The following is a 19,788-nucleotide window of genomic DNA, read 5'->3' on the forward strand; positions in this document are numbered from 1 at the left end:
AAGCTGTTTACAATACAGGATCAAGCACCCCATTATCAGCAGTTCAGCTAAGTTGAAGATGCTTAGGTCCATGATCAGGGTGCTCTGTTCTCCAGAGACCCCTGGAGTCACCTTACCTCCACCCACCCAGCGTGACCTGGAATGGAGCACCCCCATCAGGCCTAAGAAAGCCAACCCCCTGAAGCCCACAGACTCCCACCGTCCCCAGAGCTCAGCACCCAGGGCAAGCCTGGGGTCGCCCCTACCTGCGGCCATCAGCCCTTTGTCTGCTGTGGAGGGGGAAGGCAGGCAGGGACCACTTTACCTGACACACCGGGCACCTCAGATCCAGGGCGCACGCTTCTCCTGGGCATTGTGGCTCCAGGGGGCGCTGCGCTCCCGGGTCCTGTAGCGGCCCCTGCAGGGCCGGCGAGGAGGTGGTCCAAGCTGGAGCTCCCGCCACCCCACCCACTTCCACCCCGTGGTCCCCGGGTAGGAGGAGGGGCCGTGGGCAATCCTGCCCAGATATGGGGGAGGAGACCTTGCGGAGAATGCCTCCTCCTCACCACCCCAAGGAAACTCCCCAGTTGTCCAGCTTTGGAGAAGAGGCTGCTGCTTGTGGGAAGCTCCACTCTGGGCAGTCAAGAGCTCCTAGAACAGCTTCAAGGAGCAGGAGACTCTTAGTCACACATATCACTAACCACGGCCCAGCCGGGCTCAGGGGAAGCCTTTAGGCCTCCCGAAGCTGCCACAAAGTCCCCTGCCGTGGAGAAAGTGACTCCCGGAGCCCATCTCCTCAAGCCCTGGCGACCTATGGAGCTTTGGCAGGGACTGTTCTTCATTCCATCCCGTCAGGGAGGCCAAGGACCCGAGAGCCTCCCTCTGCCACCCGAGCCATCCCACCGCAGCCCAGGGACCTGGCCAGACCAGCTGGAGAGCGGGCAACTCTGCCATTCCAGGCACGCATCTGGGGCAAAACCTCTGCTCAGGCAACTTGGCACAAAAGAACCCTTCATCATCAGCTCGACCAATCACAAAGAACAGACTTTATTGACGTATTTGGCACTAAAACCCACACAGTTCCGGCCCCACAGCCAAGTACCAGGTGTCATACAGAACCAATAAGTTAACATAAAGGACGCTCACGTGTGTGTGTGGGGGGGTGCTTGGATGTCTCCTGGCTCAGCCTAGGGAGCTCTGGGCTCCCCGGAGGACACGGGGAGGGGAGATGGCTGTACACCAGTGAAAGGGGCTTCGAGACAAAATGAAAGAGAACAGAATCCAAAGTAGGACATTCGAACATAATGGGGCCAGCGCCCACCCAAAAAGTGGGGGAGCTGCAGGATGTGGTCTGAGCGCAGTGACAGAGATGCAGGTGCTTGCCCTCAGGCTCTCCTCTCCTCCCCCAGATTGTTCTGATGGGCCACCTAAGTTCCTCCCTCGGGAACCTGGTGCAGTTGGCCACACTGCCTTCTGTCCAGTGGGGAGAACTGTGTTTTTTTGCAGTCAGGCATCCAAGTTATTGGAGGTGCAAGCTGTTATTTGTAGTTTCTGTCCAAGTCCGGGGCACTCAGAGGGGAAAGGGTTCTGCATGGGCAGAATCAGAACTCAGCTCTCCCTCACCCCACCTCGCCTCCGCTCTGTGCTTTCTCCTTGGAGCAGGAGATCTGAGGGCAAAAAGGCCCAAGGATGAGAACCCAGGGACTATGCGATAGTCTTAGCACACGCAGTTTCCAGGCCTGCTCAAGTCTTAGCACATGGGACAATTAATGACCTTAAGAGTGAGCGTTCCCCATATTTGTAAAGATAAGGACTTGTCCACTTTCAGGGAAATCCAGTCTTAGAGCAGAAGCACAGCTGGGTGAGGAACAGCGGGGGCAGTGACCCCCCACCTCCTCCTATGAGAATATGCCACAAACATGGTGCCTTTCCAAAAATATCCGGAAGACATTGCTTTTTAGGACTATAATGAAAAGTGATAGAAGGAAGGGTGGGGTTGCAAGCGTTCACGATCCCAGAAAAGGTAAGCAAAGTATGAGCTGCCCTCCCCCAAACACCACCGGCCAGCCCCTAGCCTGGGCCTCCTAATGCTACAATCTGGCAAAGCCTCAAATTCAAGGCTCAGAGGTCTGAGTACATGTGGGAGCCCACAGGGCACAGAGAACATATGGTGAGTGACTGTGGCCCCTATGGGGGGGGTGCTTATGGGGTGAGGAAAAGAGCAGGGTTCATCCAGGAAGACAATACTCCACCAGGACGTATGATCTTTAACCTACCACTTCACGTGTGCATCACAGAGCACATTATAAAGGGGGAAGAAGATTCTCCCCCTGCCCAGACACCCCTACGGTACCCAGAGAGCTGGGAAATTGGGGGGCAGGGGGGGCACACTAGTATTCCTCCAGCTGCAGTAAAGACAGGAGCTGTTCTGTGGGGACATTCTCTGAGCCAGAGGGTAGAGTCTGTGAGGAATCCCGATATGGCCCCCTCTGCCTCCTGCATCCCCTGCCACTGTCAGTCAGACAGGCAAGGCCTCAAGTCCAATAGACCAAGCTCTGGGGAATAAAGCATCATCATATTATTGGGATCCTGAGGACAAATCACAAATATAAATCCTAAGGCCCGGGTTTCCGGAAAAAAAAAAAAAAAATTAAAAAAAAAGGCTCAGCCCCAGCTCATCGACCTGCGATGGGGGTAAAGGAGCTGAAGAAGGCATTCAAGGGTGGGAGGGCTCAGCTCCAGCCCTGCTGTGGAACAGTCTTTTCTGGTAGCAGGGCCAAGGCACGTGGGGCACGTGGTGACACCTGGCCTTGGTTACACCTGGCTGACGATCTCGCCATTCTCAGGCACAAAGACTTGCACGGGGGCCCCTTCGGGTGATCTCCGGGACAAATACACTGTGGCCACCTGCCAGGGTCAGGAAGAAAGGAGAGATTTGTGAGCAAACCAGGTAGAAATGTCCAGACAGCAAATGCAGGCACACCATCCCTGTCCCCGCGGACGCTGACTGGCAGCAACACGGGCCCAGCCGCTCCGCCCCTGCCCCCACCCCCCAGAGGTTCAATGTCCCCCAGTGATCACCCTTCATCTATTTTCCACTCCAGGGGTGTGATAGGCACCCTGACCTCCTCCTCCCCGCCCTTCCTGGGCCCCCTTCTTGTCACCCTCCCTGTCGGGCAGGTTGCGATGGGCCGGGCCTGGGCTGAGGGCAGGTCCAAGCTGGCAGGAAGGGAAAAGCAAAAGCACGTCCGCTGGAGGGTGCGGCCTGGGACCAGGGCCAGGATGCCAGCTGCAGCCCAGAGAGCTGGTGGGTGGGGGAGGGACGTGCAGCTGGGCCTGCTAGGAATCCTGGGTCTCAAAGAAGCAGCCTGTTGGTAACTTCTGGAGCATACCCCCTGCAGAGCCCTCCGTACCAGGGAGAAAGAAGACAGGACTCCTGTGTTACCCCCACTTCCGGAATAGAGAAACTGGGCCACTGAATCCAGAGTGGACACCCTTAGCTCATGTCAGAGTGCTCTGTCATACCAAGCTGGTCCCTGGCCAATAGTAATACCACTTACTAGTGCTTACTATACACAATTCTCATCATCTTACACATAATAACTCATTTAAAGGTCATGGCCGTCTGAGATAGACAGCTGGCCAATGATTATCACTTCCCATAGCAGGGCTGAGATTTGAACCCCCCTAGCCTAACCATCAGCCACCCTGCTTCTCAGCCCGGAGGTGTGGAGGGCTGTCAGAGGAAGGTGACCCACAGGCAATCCCAGGTCCTGACTTCTGCAAACACGTTTTCAGACTCCCTCTGTCCTGAGCCTTCAGGTCAGGAAATTTGGGGGTAAATCCGATTATGAATAGAGGCTTATCTGCTTTGCGGATCATCTATGGGGCCGTTAAGGAAAAACGGCTCCGCTCTCTTCCAGGATTTCCTCCACCAGCGTAGTACGTGGGTATGCGCTCTTGAGCCAGAGACAAAATTAGGAGGTGCCCCAGGGGAGTCCCGAGGGCCTTCCAAAGCCCGGGTGGGGGGGAACGGTTCTGTCCTGTCGTCTGTCGGTCCCCGCTGGGAATCGCGCGGCCACCACCCTGTGGGCCTACCGCCTCTCTGCTCCGGGACCCGCTAGAATCGCAGCCCTTCCCCCAGCTGGAGGCCCCGCCCCCCACCCCCACCCCCCACCCCCATCCCCCCACCCCCCACCCCGGAGCCGCCGTACCTGTGTCCGGGGGCCCGGGGCTCGGCCAAAGCCCTCTCTGCTCGGGGGCAGGCTCCGGACGCGGAAGGCCCCCTGGCGGTCCAGCGAGTGCGGGCGGCCGCTCCGGAGGCGCGCGCGCTCGTGCCACGACTTGAGCTCCTCGGACACGGCCGCCTTGCTGAGCGCGCGGCCCGCGGGGCTGTCCTTCAGGGAGGGCGTCCGCACCACGCGGCTGCGGGAGGCCACCAGGCGCTGCCAGCGCAGCGGCGCCCCGTCCTCGTCGTAGGCGGGGCCCAGGGCGGCGGGGCCCAGGGCGGCGGGGCCCAGCTCCCACTCGGCCGCCGGCGGCAGCGGGCTCTCGGCCACCAGCACGTAGCGCCCGGCCGCCAAATGCCCGGGCGGCAGCAGCAGCTTGGGGTAGAGCGCGCCGGCCGGGCCCCAGACCCCGCGGTGGCGAGGCCGCTCGGGCGGGGACAGTGGCCGCAGGAAGGAGATGTCGGGGCTGCTGCTGCCCGGCGACGTGGGGTGCGAGATGCTGGAGACGTCGGAGCCACTGTCCTCCGAGCAGGAGTGGTAGGCGGGGTGCGGCAGCGGGGGCTTGGTCGGCGGGAAGCAGGAGTCGGGCACGGTCACCGTGTAGTGAGGGGGGCGGCGGCGGGGGAAGGCGCTGCGACCTCGGCCCTCGGGAGCGGCCCGGAAGGAATCCGTCCTGGGGGAGGAAGGGGAGGCGTGCTGAGGCTGGGAGGCTGGGAGGCCCAGGCTCTTCCCTTGGGCCCCGGGGGAGGGGGGCGGTAAGATAAACCGGTGAGGCCGAGGCCCTGCCTCAGCAGAGGAACCATGGCTCCCAGGCCCGGGTCTTGGGTCAAACCTCCCCAAAATAAACACCCAGACACCCTCCTGGCCCTCCTGCGCCATGCACCGTATCCCTCCCGCTGCGTTCACACTTCTGCGGTTTGTGGAAAGGATGCCCCAGCCATGTCCCCTCTTTTCAGCCCCTTGAGGGACCCTGTGTCCAGTGGCATGACACCCCCAGAATCTGTGCGGGCAGACATGGTCGGGTATCTAAGCTGGACCTGTAAAGCTGGGTGTGGCACAGACCATGTGAAGGAAGTAGATGGCCGGCCACCCACAAGCCAAGGAGAGAAGCCTTAGAAGAAACCAGCCTTACCCTGATCTTGGACTTCGGGCCTCCAGAACTGAGACAGTAAAATTCTGTCATTTAAGCCACCCACTCTGGGGTATTTTGCTATAGCCGTGCCACCAAACTAATATAAGGTAGCCTCCTGCAAGGTGCCCCTTCATAAGGGCAGCCGCCCAGGACCCGCAGGGGCTGAAATCCAGCCCTCCCTGTTAATATGGTGGGGCTGGGTCTGCCCAGAGGGGGGCGCCTTTTACCGATCCGCACAAAGGCACTGTTTGTAAATTAGCCCCGGAAGTCTGTAAAATGTAAGATTCATTGCTTGCCTTGAGAGCAGTTGTTCCAAGCTGCACCCTTCCCGCGCTGCCTGATAAGCCCATTTAAACCCACAGAAGAACCCAGCAATCGTGTCCAGGGCTTTCGTGTGGTGTAGCTAACACTGCCTGGCCTAGCTGTCCCTGAGACTCTCACCAAGAATACTGGTAAAACACTTGGAAACAACATCCAGCTGATTCTCATTATTTGCGGATTCTGTCTTTGCAAAATCTCCCACAGCGAAATGTATCTGTGACCTCAAATCAACCCTCACAACACCTGTGGTCATTTGTGGACTTGCACAGAATGGTGAAAACTTGGAGATGCCCACTAGGCACAGTCTCAGCCAAGACGGAATGAGGCAGTGCTCTGACTTGTATAAATATGATAAATGAGTGTCCTCTCCACAGTCGATTTAGTGTCCCGTGTTTCGTATTTTTGTGCTTTTTCTTGGTGACTTCACTATTTAAAACGGCCGCAGAGCATAGTACTAAGTGCTGTCTGGTGTTCCTGAGTGCGGGAAGACTATGGATGTGTCTTTTGTAGAATATACGTATTTGGTGAGCTTTATTTGGGCATCACCTAGAGTGCTATTGGCCAGGAATTCAATGTTAATGAGTCAATAATATATATTAAATAAGGTGTCTTTAAACAGAAACACGCATAAAACAAGGTTATGTATTGATCAGTTGACCAAAATGTTGTGACCAGAAGCCTAACCCGGTATCTTCCCTCGGAGCAGTGATTCGGTATTGCTAATTCAGTGTTTGCAGTGTTTATCGGACATAAAACTACCGCAAATAATGAGAATTGACTGCACATCAATTGAGAAAGTGAATCATCCACTGCTAGTAACCAATAATAAAATAATCTTAAGCAATTGCAAAAGTATCTACCAAGTTCCATATTCTCTCGCCATAAGAGAATGTGGCTAAGGGGAGAAAACATGAATTGCGTTGTGCAGAAAACAGCTTGCTTCACGGCCTCTATTGGGAGGTGCCCCAAGAAGGGATCCTATGGAGAAGCCACAGCACTAGCCACGTGTCACCCACAGTCCCACCTATATCCTAGAAGCCACCACCCTCCAAATGTAAGCTCTCGATGGTGGGTCCCTGCCCCCTGCATCTCTGGGGTGACCTCTTACCTCAGAGACTGTGACTGGCCCCTCCTCCCCTGCATCTCGGGGGTGGCTGGGGCGCTGGTGCGGCCCTGCCGCTGGCCAGGAATGCTGCGGATGGGCACCACGTGGTAGGCAGGCTCCAGCAGCCAGACGCTGGAGGTACCGGGCCCATCCTGTGGCGTGGTGGCTGGGCTGCTACAAAAGGATTAGAGACAGGTCAGCGGCAAGAATGGCTCCAGTGAGGGGCTTGAGTTGTGCAGAGGAAGGGGGCACAGTGGAAGGGGACCCCAAAACTCACACCTCCCACCATCACAGTTAAGGAGAGGGGCAGTCTCCCATGCCTTACCCTGTTCGTACCCCTTCCCCCCCCACCCCAGCTTCCTCCCCATCCTGACCTGGACTCGCTATTGGGTTCAGAAGACTTTCTGGGCTTCTCATAGGGGTGGTCCAGGCTGGTCTCCTTCCAGGGGCTGTTCTGGATTGGGGCCCGCTCCAGGGCCCCAGTCTCAGGTCCTGCTGGCTGCAGGCCTTCGAGGCTCTGGGGTGGCAGAGGCCGGGAAGGTGGAGCTGGGGACTCCGGGGGAGGTTTTGGCACCTGGGATTCTTCTGCAGGGGTGAAAGAACCTGCTGAAGGCAGCGGCTGGAAAACTGGCCCAAGAACCTCCGTGGCCCATGCCTTGCTCTTCCTCCCATGGCTGCTTGTCTGGCTGCTCCACGCTGTGGCTCCAGGCCCAGACGCTCGAAGGTGTTTTCTTCTTTGGGACTTCCTCCCCCACAGCTGTTTTATACCTGCCTCCTTCAAGAAGCCTCCCCAGATTGACTCCCCTTAGCTCACATTATTCCACCTTCTAACCTTTGCTCCTACTACCATGTCTGCAGCTAACCATCTGCTTACCGATTTTTCTGGTTCATGCCGTGCCCATGTGTGCTATTCCCTTATTGACCTGGGCACTCCCTTAGGCAGGACTGTGCTACCCTCTTGGTCCACCTTGACCCGTAGCATCCTTAGGGTTTACAAACAGGGTTTTTAATCTATTGAGTGTGTTTCCGTCCCCAGTGCTACCCTCTATTCAAAAAGGGCAATGATTGTGGCCAGATGGCTCTTAGGGTCTAACAAGTGCGTACTGAAATAATGTCCCAGGGTTCTGTTAGAATTCACTTTTTCCTTCCCTGTCAAAATGATCGAACTTCTAGATTGGGAAAGGGTCAGCACATCCCCACCCTCAAACGAACATGCGCAGGGGCATATAGAAATTAGCATCCAGTAGGAGCGGAGACCCTGAGCCCAACCTGGCACCCCTGCCAAAGCCCTCCGTCTTCCAGTAGGAGCCCAGCCCTGACAGCAGTCCCTAACTACCCCTTCTCACCTTCCTCCAGGAGCAGCCCATCTGATAGAGAGCTGTCATCTGAGGCACTGAGCTCTGGGAAAGTCAAAGGGGAGAGAAGGAGGTGAGGAAATCAACCCATACATCTGGGTTAACCAGCAGTATGACCCCACCCCTTCCTGAGAACATCCCTTATCAGGAAATACCAACTGTGTACTAAATGCTATACTGGATATGAATTTATTACTTAGAAGTCGAAAAAAATCAGAAATCAGGAGTGAGAAGACAGGAAACCTGATTTTAATCCTGGCTCTGCCATTAGCTATGCAACCCTGAGTAAGCAATTTCAACGCTCTGGGCCTCAACTTCCCCATCTGTCAAAAAAGCTGGGGCTTCCCCTGGCAGGGTCTCCTGGCAGTGGAAGGGAAAGGCAAAGTGTCCTTTTGGAAGGCGCTTGGGATGAAAGTTACTTTCCTAACTGTTCTAGTCTTCCGAGATCATAAATACAACTCAAGGACCCCGTATCTGAGAAGTCCTGCATTACCAGCACCACGAGCAGTGCAAAGTGGGAATCTGAGCTACGGGGCTGTGGGATCAATTTACACTGGTCTGGCTGGACACGGAAGGTTCTTCCATTGGCGATATGGCAGGGCACCTGAAGGAAACGGGAGTGTGATAGTTCTGCACAGTACAGCAGCAGTTGTGACCCAAGAAATCCGGGGGAACTTCTATTTGCCATTGCCCTTGAACAAACTGAAACTTCAGACCTTGAGAATACTCCTAATGTGACCTGGATGGAATTCACCAAGTATTTTCAACTTTGTTTGACAACAGTGATGAGGGGACATCAACAACAGCTAAAATTTCTATTGTGCCAAGACTTTTCTAAGTACTTCACATATATTAATTCATGTGATCGTCATAACCACCATGTAAGGTAAATACTATTACCATGTAACGGCTAAAAAAACCGAGGCTTGGAGGAATTGAGGAACGTGGCTTAGGTCAATCCACCAAAAGGTGACTGAGTCAGAATTCATACCAAGACAGGCTGACCAGATTCTGGCTCGGCACCACTACCATTTATCGGCTCTCCTGTTCGCTGGCATCTAATGCATAAGTCATTATCCAGAAAGTTCTAAGACAAGTAAACAATTCCAGCCATCTTGAAATCCTTTATAACAAAGGATTGGCAAACTGGGGGTCCTGGGGCCAAATCCAGTTACCTGTTTGTTTTTTTTTTAAGATTTTATTTATTTATTTGAGACAGAGAGAATGAGATATGGAGAGCATGAGAGGGAGGAGGGGCAGAGGGAGAAGCAGACTCCCTGCCGAGCAGGGAGCCCGATGCGGGACTCGATCCCGGGACTCCAGGATCATGACCTGAGCCGAAGGCAGTCGCTTAACCAACTGAGCCACCCAGGCGCCCAGTTACCTGTTTTTATAAATAAAGTTTTACTGAAACACAGCTACAGATTTGTTTACATCATGTCTGGCTGCTTTTGAGCCACAATGGCAGAGTTGAGTGGTTGTGACAGAGACTTTATAGCCCATGAAGCCCATGAAATATTTACTCTCTGAGCCTCTACAGAAGTTTGTCAACCTTTGCTCCACAACTTAAATGAAATAAAAACTCTACCCGGAGTAGTTCTGAAACCCTGTGAGGCATACTGCCCCGGGAGCTGGGCCGACGCCTGAGGAGCCAGCTACCCCATGCTGTGCTTGGCTCATACTAGCCTTTGCTTTGGGGTTCAAATGAGGAGACACCCTTTCATTGAATTCTGGTTCTCTGCCTCTGATCTTTTACAAAACCCTGGAGAATAGTTTTATTTTCCACAGATGTCAAGTTGAAGAAATTGTGGGACTGTTACTGTCATGGTCCAGCGATGCAGCGGGGGTTAGAGTGTCTGTTTTGGTTTGACTCTATGGTCTGGGAAGAAAGACATCAGGTCCCATCATCCCTAATCTTCATAAAAACAAGCAGATCATCGGCCAGCTTCATTAGCCCAAAAAAGTGCACTACAAAGAGGGTAATCTGGAGACCCATTGCCTTTGCAGAGGAAAGGCCGCGGGTGGAGAACATCTATCTGCAGCCAAACGCAAGCCGTTCCTGCAGGCTGCGCCCTGTCTCAGCCACACTGCCCCAACCCAGCCCCGGATCAGCCTCGCCCTGCCCTCGGTCCAGCAGAGGCCGCGGACTCCCCAGGTGGGGAGGTAGCTATAGAGATCATACCCACAAACTGAGCATTCTCAAAGGCTGCACTGGGTGATGTTAATTAAAATGAAATAAAATTAAAAATTCAGGTCCTCGGTCACATCAGGCACATTTCAAATGCTCAGGAGCCCCTCTAGCGGCTACCATACTGGACAGCACAGATACGGCACATTTCCATCATCACGGAAATTCTAATAGACAGCACTGCTTAAGGCAGGTGTTGGCAGTCAACGAACGCATTCTGAGCACCTACTACAATTAGAGGTGTGTGTCGTGGGGAATTTCTCCTCAAGTTCACTGTGGTAAATGAGTTTAACACCTGACTGCTCCCCGCCACTTGCAGGGTACTCGCTAAGTACTCCCACCTGGCATGATTAGTAATTATCCTAAACTGAATAGTAGCCCTGGCTACTGCCACTGAGCAGACCCCAGGAATAAGCTCGAAGTCAGCCTGGGGAGCACCTTCCTGCCCAGGAGGCCTGCGTGAGGGCGGTGGATTTTGAGGAGGCTGAGGAAGGAATGGGATGCTTTCTAAGGAGATGGGGGAGAGGGTCTCACGGACGGAGAAGCCCTTTGCCACGGCGCGTTGGGGCTGCACACGGTCAGGAGGGGGTGGGGGGGACCGAGGAAGCAGGCTTCCGGCGACAGCCAATTTGGGACATTAAACACGGTGCTGGGCGCCAAGGCAGCTGCAGTGGCCCCGGGCCTCGCCCCCTGCCGTCCCACGTAAGCTCACGCAGGGCCCGGGGCCGCGGGACGGGGGCGGCCGGCTCACCTCGGCCCAGGGGCAGGGCAGCGGCGGAAGGGGGCCTGCTGGTGCGCCGCTGCTCGCCCAGGCAGCGCTCCAGCTCCCTCAGCTTCTTCTCCTCCTGCAGCATGGCCTGCTTGCGCTGCCGCCGGGCCTGCCTGCCGAGGTTCTCCTCCCGGCACAGGCGCCGGGCTGCCTCCGCGATCTGCAGCTGCAGGGCCAGCTCCCGCTCCAGGCTGCTCAGGGGGTCCTGGGGGGAGAGGCCGGGGGCTCACTCGGGGAGGGCAGGTGGCCGCGCGGGGACACAGAGAACGGCCCTGACCCCGTGCCCCGGATACTGACCCTAAGCCCGGGACGCGCAGACAGCAGCGGCCGCGGCCAGGGGGCAGAGGGTGGGGTGGTGGCAGGTGCCGAAGAGCAAACCTGTCGGCCTGAGAAGCGGGCAGGGGGACCCGCCCGCCCGCCCGCCTGCCGCCTGAGCCAGGCAGAGTGCAAGCCGAAGTGGGACACTTGCCCTCCTGACCCCAAGGGTCGGTCAGGCAAGCCCAGGGGAAGCTTGCGGCCTTTCACACCACGGGGAAGGGATCCTAGGGCCCGAGCCGCCCCGCTGCCTGCCCGCCACGATGAGGAGGACAGCCCTAGGGGCCAGAATAACCTGTTTAAACAGGCCATTGCCTCTCTGGGCTGGCGGTTGAGCTCTTCACTGATCTTCTGCCTACCGGCGACCAGACCCAGTGTCCCCTCGAGTTCCCAGCTCTCCCGGTTCCTGTGGCGGCACACCTTCCCCACGGCCATTTGGGCTACAGGTTAATGGGTGGCCCTCATCAACACGGAGCCAAGCACCCTGAGTGGGTGTGATGGGGTGGAGAGTGCCAAGTACCGGGTGAGGGCACCTCCAGATGGCGAGGCCTTGGCTCAGTGATCAACACTTGGGGGGGTGGAGACGGCCTGCGCAAATTCCTCACCTCTCTATGCAAAGCCCGCTCGTCCAGTTTGTAAGCAGCTCCAATCCTGCGGCGGATCTTGGGGGCCTTTTCGCCTGGTTTGAGGGGATACTCTGCTGGCAAGACACCCGTCAGCTCCTGTGGTGGAAGCGAAGTCAGCCAGGCCCCTCTCCACCTGCCCTGCCCTTGGCCAAGCAGGGGTAGCCAATCCCCTGGGCTCTGCACGCCTGTGCCTGCCCTTCCCCAGAGGCCCCTGCCCACTCCTCACCTCACCCCATCACCCGGGGCGGTCTTCTCACTGGCCTCTTCAGGGCACCCCCTACCTTCCCTCCTCTTTTCCTTCACCCTTCAGATCTCACCTCCTTCAGAGATCTGCTCTGGCCCTGGTTACAGTCCCACACGCACCTCTGCCTACTCCCTCTCCAGCCCCTCCGTCCTTCCCTCCCTGTGCCTGGGGCCCCACCGGGGCTATTCCTTCTTCCGAGAGGTCCAGCGCCCGGGTCAAATGCCGCATACACAGGGACTCCAGGCACCACACCCCGCCCTGATTTCCAGAATTCTCCCACAAACGGGGTTCCCTTCCCTCAGCCCCAACATCCCCGAATGTGGCTCAGATTAAGCCCAAGTTTGTTGGGGGGCTGGGGGGGAGCCAGCTGAGGCTCTCACCGCCTCCCTGAGGCAGAGTCTCTTCAGCTCCTCCAGGCACGCCTCCAGCCGCTCTTCCAGGGCCCTCTGCTGTTTGCGCACGGCGTGGGTCAACTCCTTCACGGGGGAGACTGGGCTGTCGGGGCCTAGGGGGCGGCAGGGCACCAGCTCAGGGAAGCCGAGGTGGGGGAGACCCTCTCAGACACTTGCTAATTATCCCCGGGGTTGTGGGGGGGGAGTGTGCTCACATGTGCACGTGTGTGCACGCACACACACACACACACACACACAGCCTCATCCCTGCCCACAGATTACAGGTCAGCAGCTGTGGCCTGTGTCGTAACCACAAACACCACATCTCCTGGCTGTCCGAGGTGGCAACACGACAGTTCACAGGGAAGGGCCGCCCCCGCCCCGCAACAGGCGATCTGCAGTGGCGGGAGGGCTACTGGTCGGAGCTCTGTTCTTTCCCTTCCCACCCTCCACCCATACAATTCACTTCTGCCTCCACCACTTCTCCCTCCCTCTCCTCTCTCCCTCTCTCTTTCACTCTCATGTGCTGCTTCTTTCTTCTCTTCTGTTGGGACGAGAACCAGACTAGGCCCACAGACCCAGGCCAACCAGAGACAGGACCTTTCCAGTAGCCAGATAAGATTTTTCTACTTAGTAACCACTAGGGCCAGAGTTGCAGAGACCTGTTCCAGATAGGATCAGACCTCCAGGCCAGACCATCCAGGAAAACTGCAGCCCCTCCGGGATCTAGCCCCCAGCAGAGGCCTCTCCCACCCCTCCCACCTTCCCCCACTCAGCTTCCAGCCACTCAGCCAGGCCAGCCCTGGGGCCTGGGGCCTTGGAGGGTCAGGGCTGGGGGCCCACAGGGCGGGATTCCCCAAACCACTCACCAGACTGCAGGATGATGCCACTGTCGGTGTCGCTGACCTCATCCTTACTCCCCATGGTGGACTGCTGGGAGGAGGGGGCACAGAGTAGGGAGGGGTGACACCGTTCCCAACCTGAGCCAGGATGTGGCGGTGGCCTGCAGGTTCCCCAGCTTTTAAGAGAACAATAAAACCAGCTGTAGTTGAAATCCCTTGGTTCCACACACAGCTTAAGTAAGGATCCGACGTTTGAGGGCAGGGCGAGAGGAAGTGAGGGCCGGCTTTCGGGGGCAGTCTGGGGTACGGGGTTTCTCAGTGCTGGGGGTGCTGCAGAGAAGGCTCTGTGGGCCTCACCAGCAAACCTATATTCAGGGGGCTCTCTGGGCCCACCCTAGCCTCCTGCTGCCTCCTTCTTAGTGGCCACAGAGACCACTGAGACTGGGGAGAAGGATGAGGAAAAGAGAAAGAAAGAGGAGGGAGAGGAAAAGGATAATAAAGATGGGTGGGAGGACGAAGCAAGGAGGAAAGGAAAGCAGAAGGGGAAGATGTCTTCTTGGGGCACAACCATCCCCATGGGGCAGACTATCCTCAGCCCAAGAGCCCAAGAGGCATGAGGCCTGTCCCATTGCCCCAGTGGGTGACAGACAGCACTGGATACTGTGGGTGGGCACTGGGTACTCGGCCAAGCCCCTGCTCCAGGGCCCTCAGAGCCCGGGCTGCCCTGCCCTCTGGACCAGGGTATTCATCCAAAGGCAGGTGAAGGTGCCAGAGAGCTGTCCCCAAATCCCTGAAATAATTCCCAAGCCACTATGTCTAGGAGACCCCTCAAGGAGGTGTCGGCCGGGATCCCCCATACCCCACAGCCAGGAGAGACCCAGTGTGTGTGTGTCAGGGTCCCGGCTGGCCAGGGCCTGGCAGCTGTTGGCTGGAGCAGAGGTGGGGAGGGGCGGGCGGAGCCCAGGCAGGCGGTCTGGAAGGAGAGCCCAGCCACCTCCTCACTGAGTCAGCCCATTGAGCAACAGTCCAAAAGTCCTTCAGAGTTTCTGTCTGGAGCTTATCCTGCCTCCCTACACACAGGACTACAGGGTGGAGGAGGTGGGCTCCACCCTTCCACCATCAGCCACCGGCCAGGAAAGCAGGCCTTGGGAAAGTTGAGCACGAAAGCAAGGTGAGGAGGAAGAGAAAGGACTGCTGGCAGCCCGGTCCCCAGGAGGACCTCTGCCTCTCGAGACCGGAAGAGCAGAAGCGATCGAGCGCTTTTATAAACCTCCATAAACCACACAGCCCATCAGAGTACCGTGAGCAACAACAATAAAAACATAGTGCTGAAAACAATCTGTACCTGCACTTTGGAATTTCAGTTCTCCAGGAAAGTCTAGAGAATGGATGGTAGGATAAAAAAGAAAAGAAAAAAGAAAATTTATGTGGGGCCTTTGCAAACATGCCAGAGAGAGAGACTAGCCCTTGTTCTGGAAACCCAGAACAGGACACTTAGTGGAGAGCTACCTGTGCGTGGCCCATCCCTCCCGAACCTTCATCCCTCTAGAGATGAGAGCAGGACCAAGGGGCAGGCAGCTCACCCAGCTCCCCCCCACCACAGGCAGCCTCTAAGCCTCCCCAGCGGCCAGGGGCAGGGCTCAGCCAGAGCTAGGAAGCAAGGCCCTCTGAGCTCGCATGGTGAGCGCATTTTGCTTTGGACAAGGGAGGAGGTAATGTGTGAGTGAAGCCATTAATTAGTCACACTTGCTAATTAATTATTAACCACGAAGACGTTGCCTTGGGAAGTTGTGATAACTCAGCCCTGCTTCCCTCCTTGACTGTTGCAGAGCGTAGAGTCACCCGGACAGAGGGGTGGGTGTGAGAGGAGAGCCCCCATGCCGGCACGCCCCCCTCTCCTCCAGCATTCATTGCCAGGGTCAAGGGGTTGGCTGTGGCATTCACAGTGGCCCCAATCTGATGCTGGGCACACTCGGGGCTAACTTGTGGCACAAGTAGAGCAAAGAGCACAGCACCTGAAGTTGGGAGACTCAAGTCCTAGTTCAGCCACTGCCCATGCTGTCCTGAGAGAGTCGCCTGGCCTGGCTGGGCCTTCTTCCCTCGTAGGCACAAAGATTAGACAGTGTCTAGGGAAGTCCCTTTCGGCTCCCCTCTCTGAATCTGGACCCCCTCGGACAACATCAGGCTGGGCAGGAACCCCACACGGCCTTGTAGCCGTCACCCTCCTCCCTGCCTAGCTCCTGCCTCCATCAACAGGGCAGAAGTCTCTGGAGCCTGATGTTTCAGGCATTGCTTTCTGATAAAGGCAGTTTGGGGCACATGCCCAACCCCTTCCCAACACAGGAATCCCTCCCCGCCCTCCAGACCCTCAGCCCCCCCCGCGGCAAGCCCCAGCCCTGGGTCCTAGCAAGCCGTCCACCTGACTGAACAACATCCCCGGGAAAAGGCAGAGGAGGAAAGAAGAGGCAAAGAGGGAGGAAGGGAAACACTAGCGCAGCGTCCCTCAGGCTGAGACACTGAGGAGCCCCCCATCACAAATGCACCCCCAAAGTCAGCTCCTAGGCCTCTCCCCTTCTCCTGTAGAGACTGAGGCCTGAGAACTACAGCAAAACCACGGCAAGGGGCTCCTCATCTGGGCCCACCAGCAACCCCTCCATCATCCCGTGCCCGAGACACAAGGAGGGAGGCGGGGGGGGGGTGCCAGCTCCTGCAGGGGCTCCCCCCGCCACGACCGGGGCCAGCCTGCCCCTCAGCCCCAAAGACCTGCTCCACCCTGCCCTGCCCTCACCTGCTTCTGGGGTCCGGGCCAGGATTCCGGAAACACCCGCTGTTCCCAGGTCAGGGGGCTGAGGGGTGTTGCATGCCGCCTCAGGGTGTCCCAGGCCACAGGCCAGCCTCCAGTGCTCCCTCTCTGACCTGGCTCCCGCTCTCCACTCGCTGCCGATGGCCTCCCCTCCCTGTGGACGGTCCCGCCTGCCGGCCTCCTAGGCTGCCTGCCGGGCCAGGGGAACCAGGTGACTTGTTAGGACTTGAGTCAGAGGGGAGGAGCAGGTGAGCAAGTCCTTCCCTGAACTAATCCTGCTGAGGCTGTTGCCAGCAGGCAGCTCTGGGGCCTCTGCACTTCCGGGGGTGGGGAGGGGCGGGGAGTAGGGAGAAAGGGGCTCCCCATGGAGGAACCCCAAAGAAGGCAACAGGGGTCATGTCTTCATGGCCTCAAGGGACTCTAATGCAACACGGTGAGCGGTTAGGTGCACAATTGCCCTCCTGAGCCTCCTTTTCCCTTTCCAGAAATCAAGGCCTGCAAGACCCCCAGAAGTAGGGTGAAGGTCCACTGTCCATGGGGATACCAGCAAGAAATTGACAAGTGACAAAGAAGAGGTCATTGCTCTTTCCATACACTGAAATGGAAACCAAGGCCTGAGTTTGGCTCTCCCAAATCAGGTTTCAAAAAGCTTCGGGCAAGGCAGTAACTATGGAACCCCAGAGGGGAAGGCTCTAGGGTCCTAAAGAGAGCAAGGGTGTTCTCTCTTTCCATCCTAGACATGTCCCCCCAGGATCATCAAGGCCTATTTATTACTTGCACGCATCCCTCAATAGGGTCCGTGGAGCACTAAGCTGGACACCAGTCCTGTCCCCTGCTCCACAGGAGAGCCACTGTGACACTAGCATCTAAGTCCGCTCCCCGAACGTGAGGGATCAGAGACCAAAAGGGAACCTGTTCTCTACAGAAAATAAACCTCCAGGTCTCCCGCTCCGTCGATCCTCAAGCAAACCAAAACCGTTCACAACTTAGCCCATTTCATTGGGAGAAGCAAGGGCTAAGGCCACCTGTTGCTACACCATGGACAACACGGAGACATACTGTAAATTAAGGACTACACCCCTCAACGTTTCATCCCACCATCTCCCTTTCTCCCACTCTCTGATACTCCCACTGCGCCCCTTAACTCTGGGGTATCGGCACCTCAACCTCTCTCTGGATTGCTTCCCTCCTCCAGCCCCATACGTCCATCCCCACCTCCTAACCCCATCCCCTTCCCCAGTCCCCAGGGCCCGGATGATGGAAGAAGTCTGCTCCACCAAGCATCTCCTGTGGAGCTGAGCTGTGTCTATGACTCTGTCCCCAGAGTCCATACACACATACCCCGCTCACCTTCACATTCCTATACACACCCTCTTTCCAAACAATGCCAGCCCCAGAGTCCGCCAGGCTGGCCACCGCCTTCTCTCGCCAGGCTGAGGCTGAGGGGCCCCAGTAGGGGGCGGACCCCTCCTGTGATGTGGAGCCAGCTTTCAGTCTGGTCTCCCAAAAGAGCCTGCAGTCCTTCCCTCCTCCTAGTCCTCCCCATCCCCCAATAGGCTTGTCACATTCTTTCAGTGACAAACAGAGAGAGATTGACTCAGTGTAACTGGTCCCCTTCCTCCACCTTGCCCACCCCCCAGCTCCAGGTAGGGGTTGATGGAAGTTTCTAGAACCAGCTGATAGCATGTATTTTAATGCCCAAAAGGAAATTAAGAGAACCAATTATACTGAAATACAGTTCTAAAAACAGAAAACATGGTAATATATACGCTTCTTTATTAACATTAAAGAGGATCCAGCAGTGAGTAATTTCATAGAAGTGATGAATGTGAACAATACTTCAAGCCAGTTACAACTGCAATGTAATGTAAAACTATCTGTGAATTCTATTAACGGCAAAGTCACAGGTGCTGCCTATGGTTTCTTGCCTTCTTAACTGAAGACAATGCTAAATTTTTGTTGAAGGTTGGTGTGCAATGAAAATATTTTTTTCCCATCTAAGTTCACAAACCCTCTGAATTCTATCCACAGATGCTTTGGTGCCCAGGACCCAGTCAAGAACCCCACCATCAGGGAACCCCCCCCCCCCATCTCTGAGCTCAGAGGAGAGAAACACAGATAATCCACTCACTGCATTGATCCCCTGGAACTCTCAAAAACCCCTTCCCTTGTTCCCTCAAATTCACATGCAGCATTTCCTGACCAGCAGAATGTGAGGTTTGGGATGGGACCAGCAAACCAACTCTCCCAAGAACCCCAGATCCAATGGGTCAGATCTCACTGTCTGCCATGTCTGTCAACTCAAACTACCAAAAGGGAGGTGGGTACCCCAGAAACTGGCCGGGAACTTTGGGGTTAAGTGCCTCCCTCCCAGCCAGCCTAGGGGATCCAGAGACTGATGGATGCCCTGCCCCAACCCCCAGAGCATCCACACCAAGACCACCACTTGGTGGTGGAGGAAGTGGTTTTCTTGAACGGTGTCAGAGTACTTGATATCTGATCGTTGAAAGGAGAAAAACTGCATCTCTTTCAGGTTTTCACTTCCCAAGCACAAGCCCCAAATCAGGAAACTTCCACACTCCCTAGACATCCACTCCAACATTTTTTTAAAGTCCCTTCTTTAAGTTTCTTCCCGTAGGTGAGATTGGAAGTTGTTTAAAGCAAGGGCCTCATCCTACCATCCTCACATTGCCACCAGCACCCAGCCCAGTACGTCTCAGGCATTCCTAAAACCCCACTTAATGAATTAACAAAGCAATGGTCAGCGGCCGGAGTCAACGGAGCAGAAAGAAGCCAAGTAGCCCGGGACCCTCTAGGCGAAGGCTGGTGGGAGAGGGCTCCTGAACTGTTTTCTTTCTCCACTCTTTTCTCTTCCCACTGGGAAAGGTGTTCGCCTCCAGCAGGCGATGGTGGAGTGGGCTAGGACAGGAGAACTCCACTCTAGCCTGGAATGCGCCCTGAAATCAGACCTCTAGGCTTTCCTTAAAAAGGCCCTTTGTCCGGTCCACCCTGCTCCCCTCCCCCACCGCGCCCTCCGCATCCAGGCGGCCCCAGACTTTGCTCCTTTTGTTTGGCTGCTTTCTGGCTTCCCGGAACCTGGCCAGGGGATCCACAGGCATGGGGAAGGTCGGAGGAGAGGGGTTGAGGAGTCGGAAATGTGCACTTTGGGTAGGAACTTGAAATTCCCACCCCTTTCGTAAATTACTCCATTCCTTGTAGGGCCAGTTCCGCTAAGGCCGAAGACCATGGGTTCAGGAGCTTGAACCCCCCAGTTCACCCGCGCTGCGTCCCCCTAAGTTTTCCCCCTTACCTGTCCCATGGAGCTCTGGCGCAGCCCGCCTGTCCCCGCGCCCCCCGTTCCTGCCTCGCAGCTTCAGGACCTGTTTGTCCAGGCCATCTCCTCTCTCCCCGAGTCTCCCCCCGGCCTTCCCTCCCGGGAGGTATTTCATTTAACTTCGGCATTTGCAGCATCCCAAATGTTAAAGATC

The 19,788-nt window shown here is 56.5% G+C and overlaps 1 protein-coding gene across 2 annotated transcripts; it reads right to left on the bottom strand.

The window, feature by feature from the left end:
• Nucleotides 1-596: 596 nt before the first annotated feature.
• INAVA (innate immunity activator) lies at nucleotides 597-19,786 on the bottom strand. 2 transcript variants are annotated; one of them, XM_035009529.1, is made up of 10 exons: nucleotides 19,611-19,786; nucleotides 13,525-13,673; nucleotides 12,644-12,768; nucleotides 11,999-12,115; nucleotides 11,061-11,283; nucleotides 8,113-8,166; nucleotides 7,141-7,351; nucleotides 6,770-6,940; nucleotides 4,194-4,881; nucleotides 597-2,886 (listed from the first exon to the last, which is right to left on the bottom strand). In XM_035009529.1, exons 1-10 carry the CDS (start codon nucleotides 19,769-19,771, stop codon nucleotides 2,794-2,796), a joined length of 1,992 nt encoding a protein of 663 aa, XP_034865420.1. In that variant the 5' UTR covers nucleotides 19,772-19,786; the 3' UTR covers nucleotides 597-2,793. The 2 variants fall into 2 exon arrangements, with proteins under 2 accessions (XP_034865420.1, XP_034865421.1); XM_035009530.1 differs by lacking the exon at nucleotides 19,611-19,786 and having other exon boundaries at nucleotides 4,254-4,881; nucleotides 13,525-13,585.
• Between the last annotated feature and the right edge of the window lie 2 nt (nucleotides 19,787-19,788).

The sequence above is a fragment of the Mirounga leonina genome, unplaced genomic scaffold, assembly GCF_011800145.1.
Source record: "Mirounga leonina isolate KUSES-001 unplaced genomic scaffold, KU_Mleo_1.0 Mir_154, whole genome shotgun sequence".
NCBI lineage: Eukaryota > Metazoa > Chordata > Mammalia > Carnivora > Phocidae > Mirounga > Mirounga leonina.

Coding starts and splice junctions, on each gene's coding strand:
- INAVA (XM_035009529.1), bottom strand. CDS start 19,771: ATGCTGCAAATGCCGAAGTTAAATGAAATACCTCCCGGGAGGGAAGGC. Junction 12,769..13,524: donor TGGCATCATCCTGCAGTCTG/GTGAGTGGTTTG, acceptor GCCGCCCCCTAG/GCCCCGACAGCCCAGTCTCC. Junction 2,887..4,193: donor CCCCGGGCCCCCGGACACAG/GTACGGCGGCTC, acceptor TGACCCTGGCAG/GTGGCCACAGTGTATTTGTC.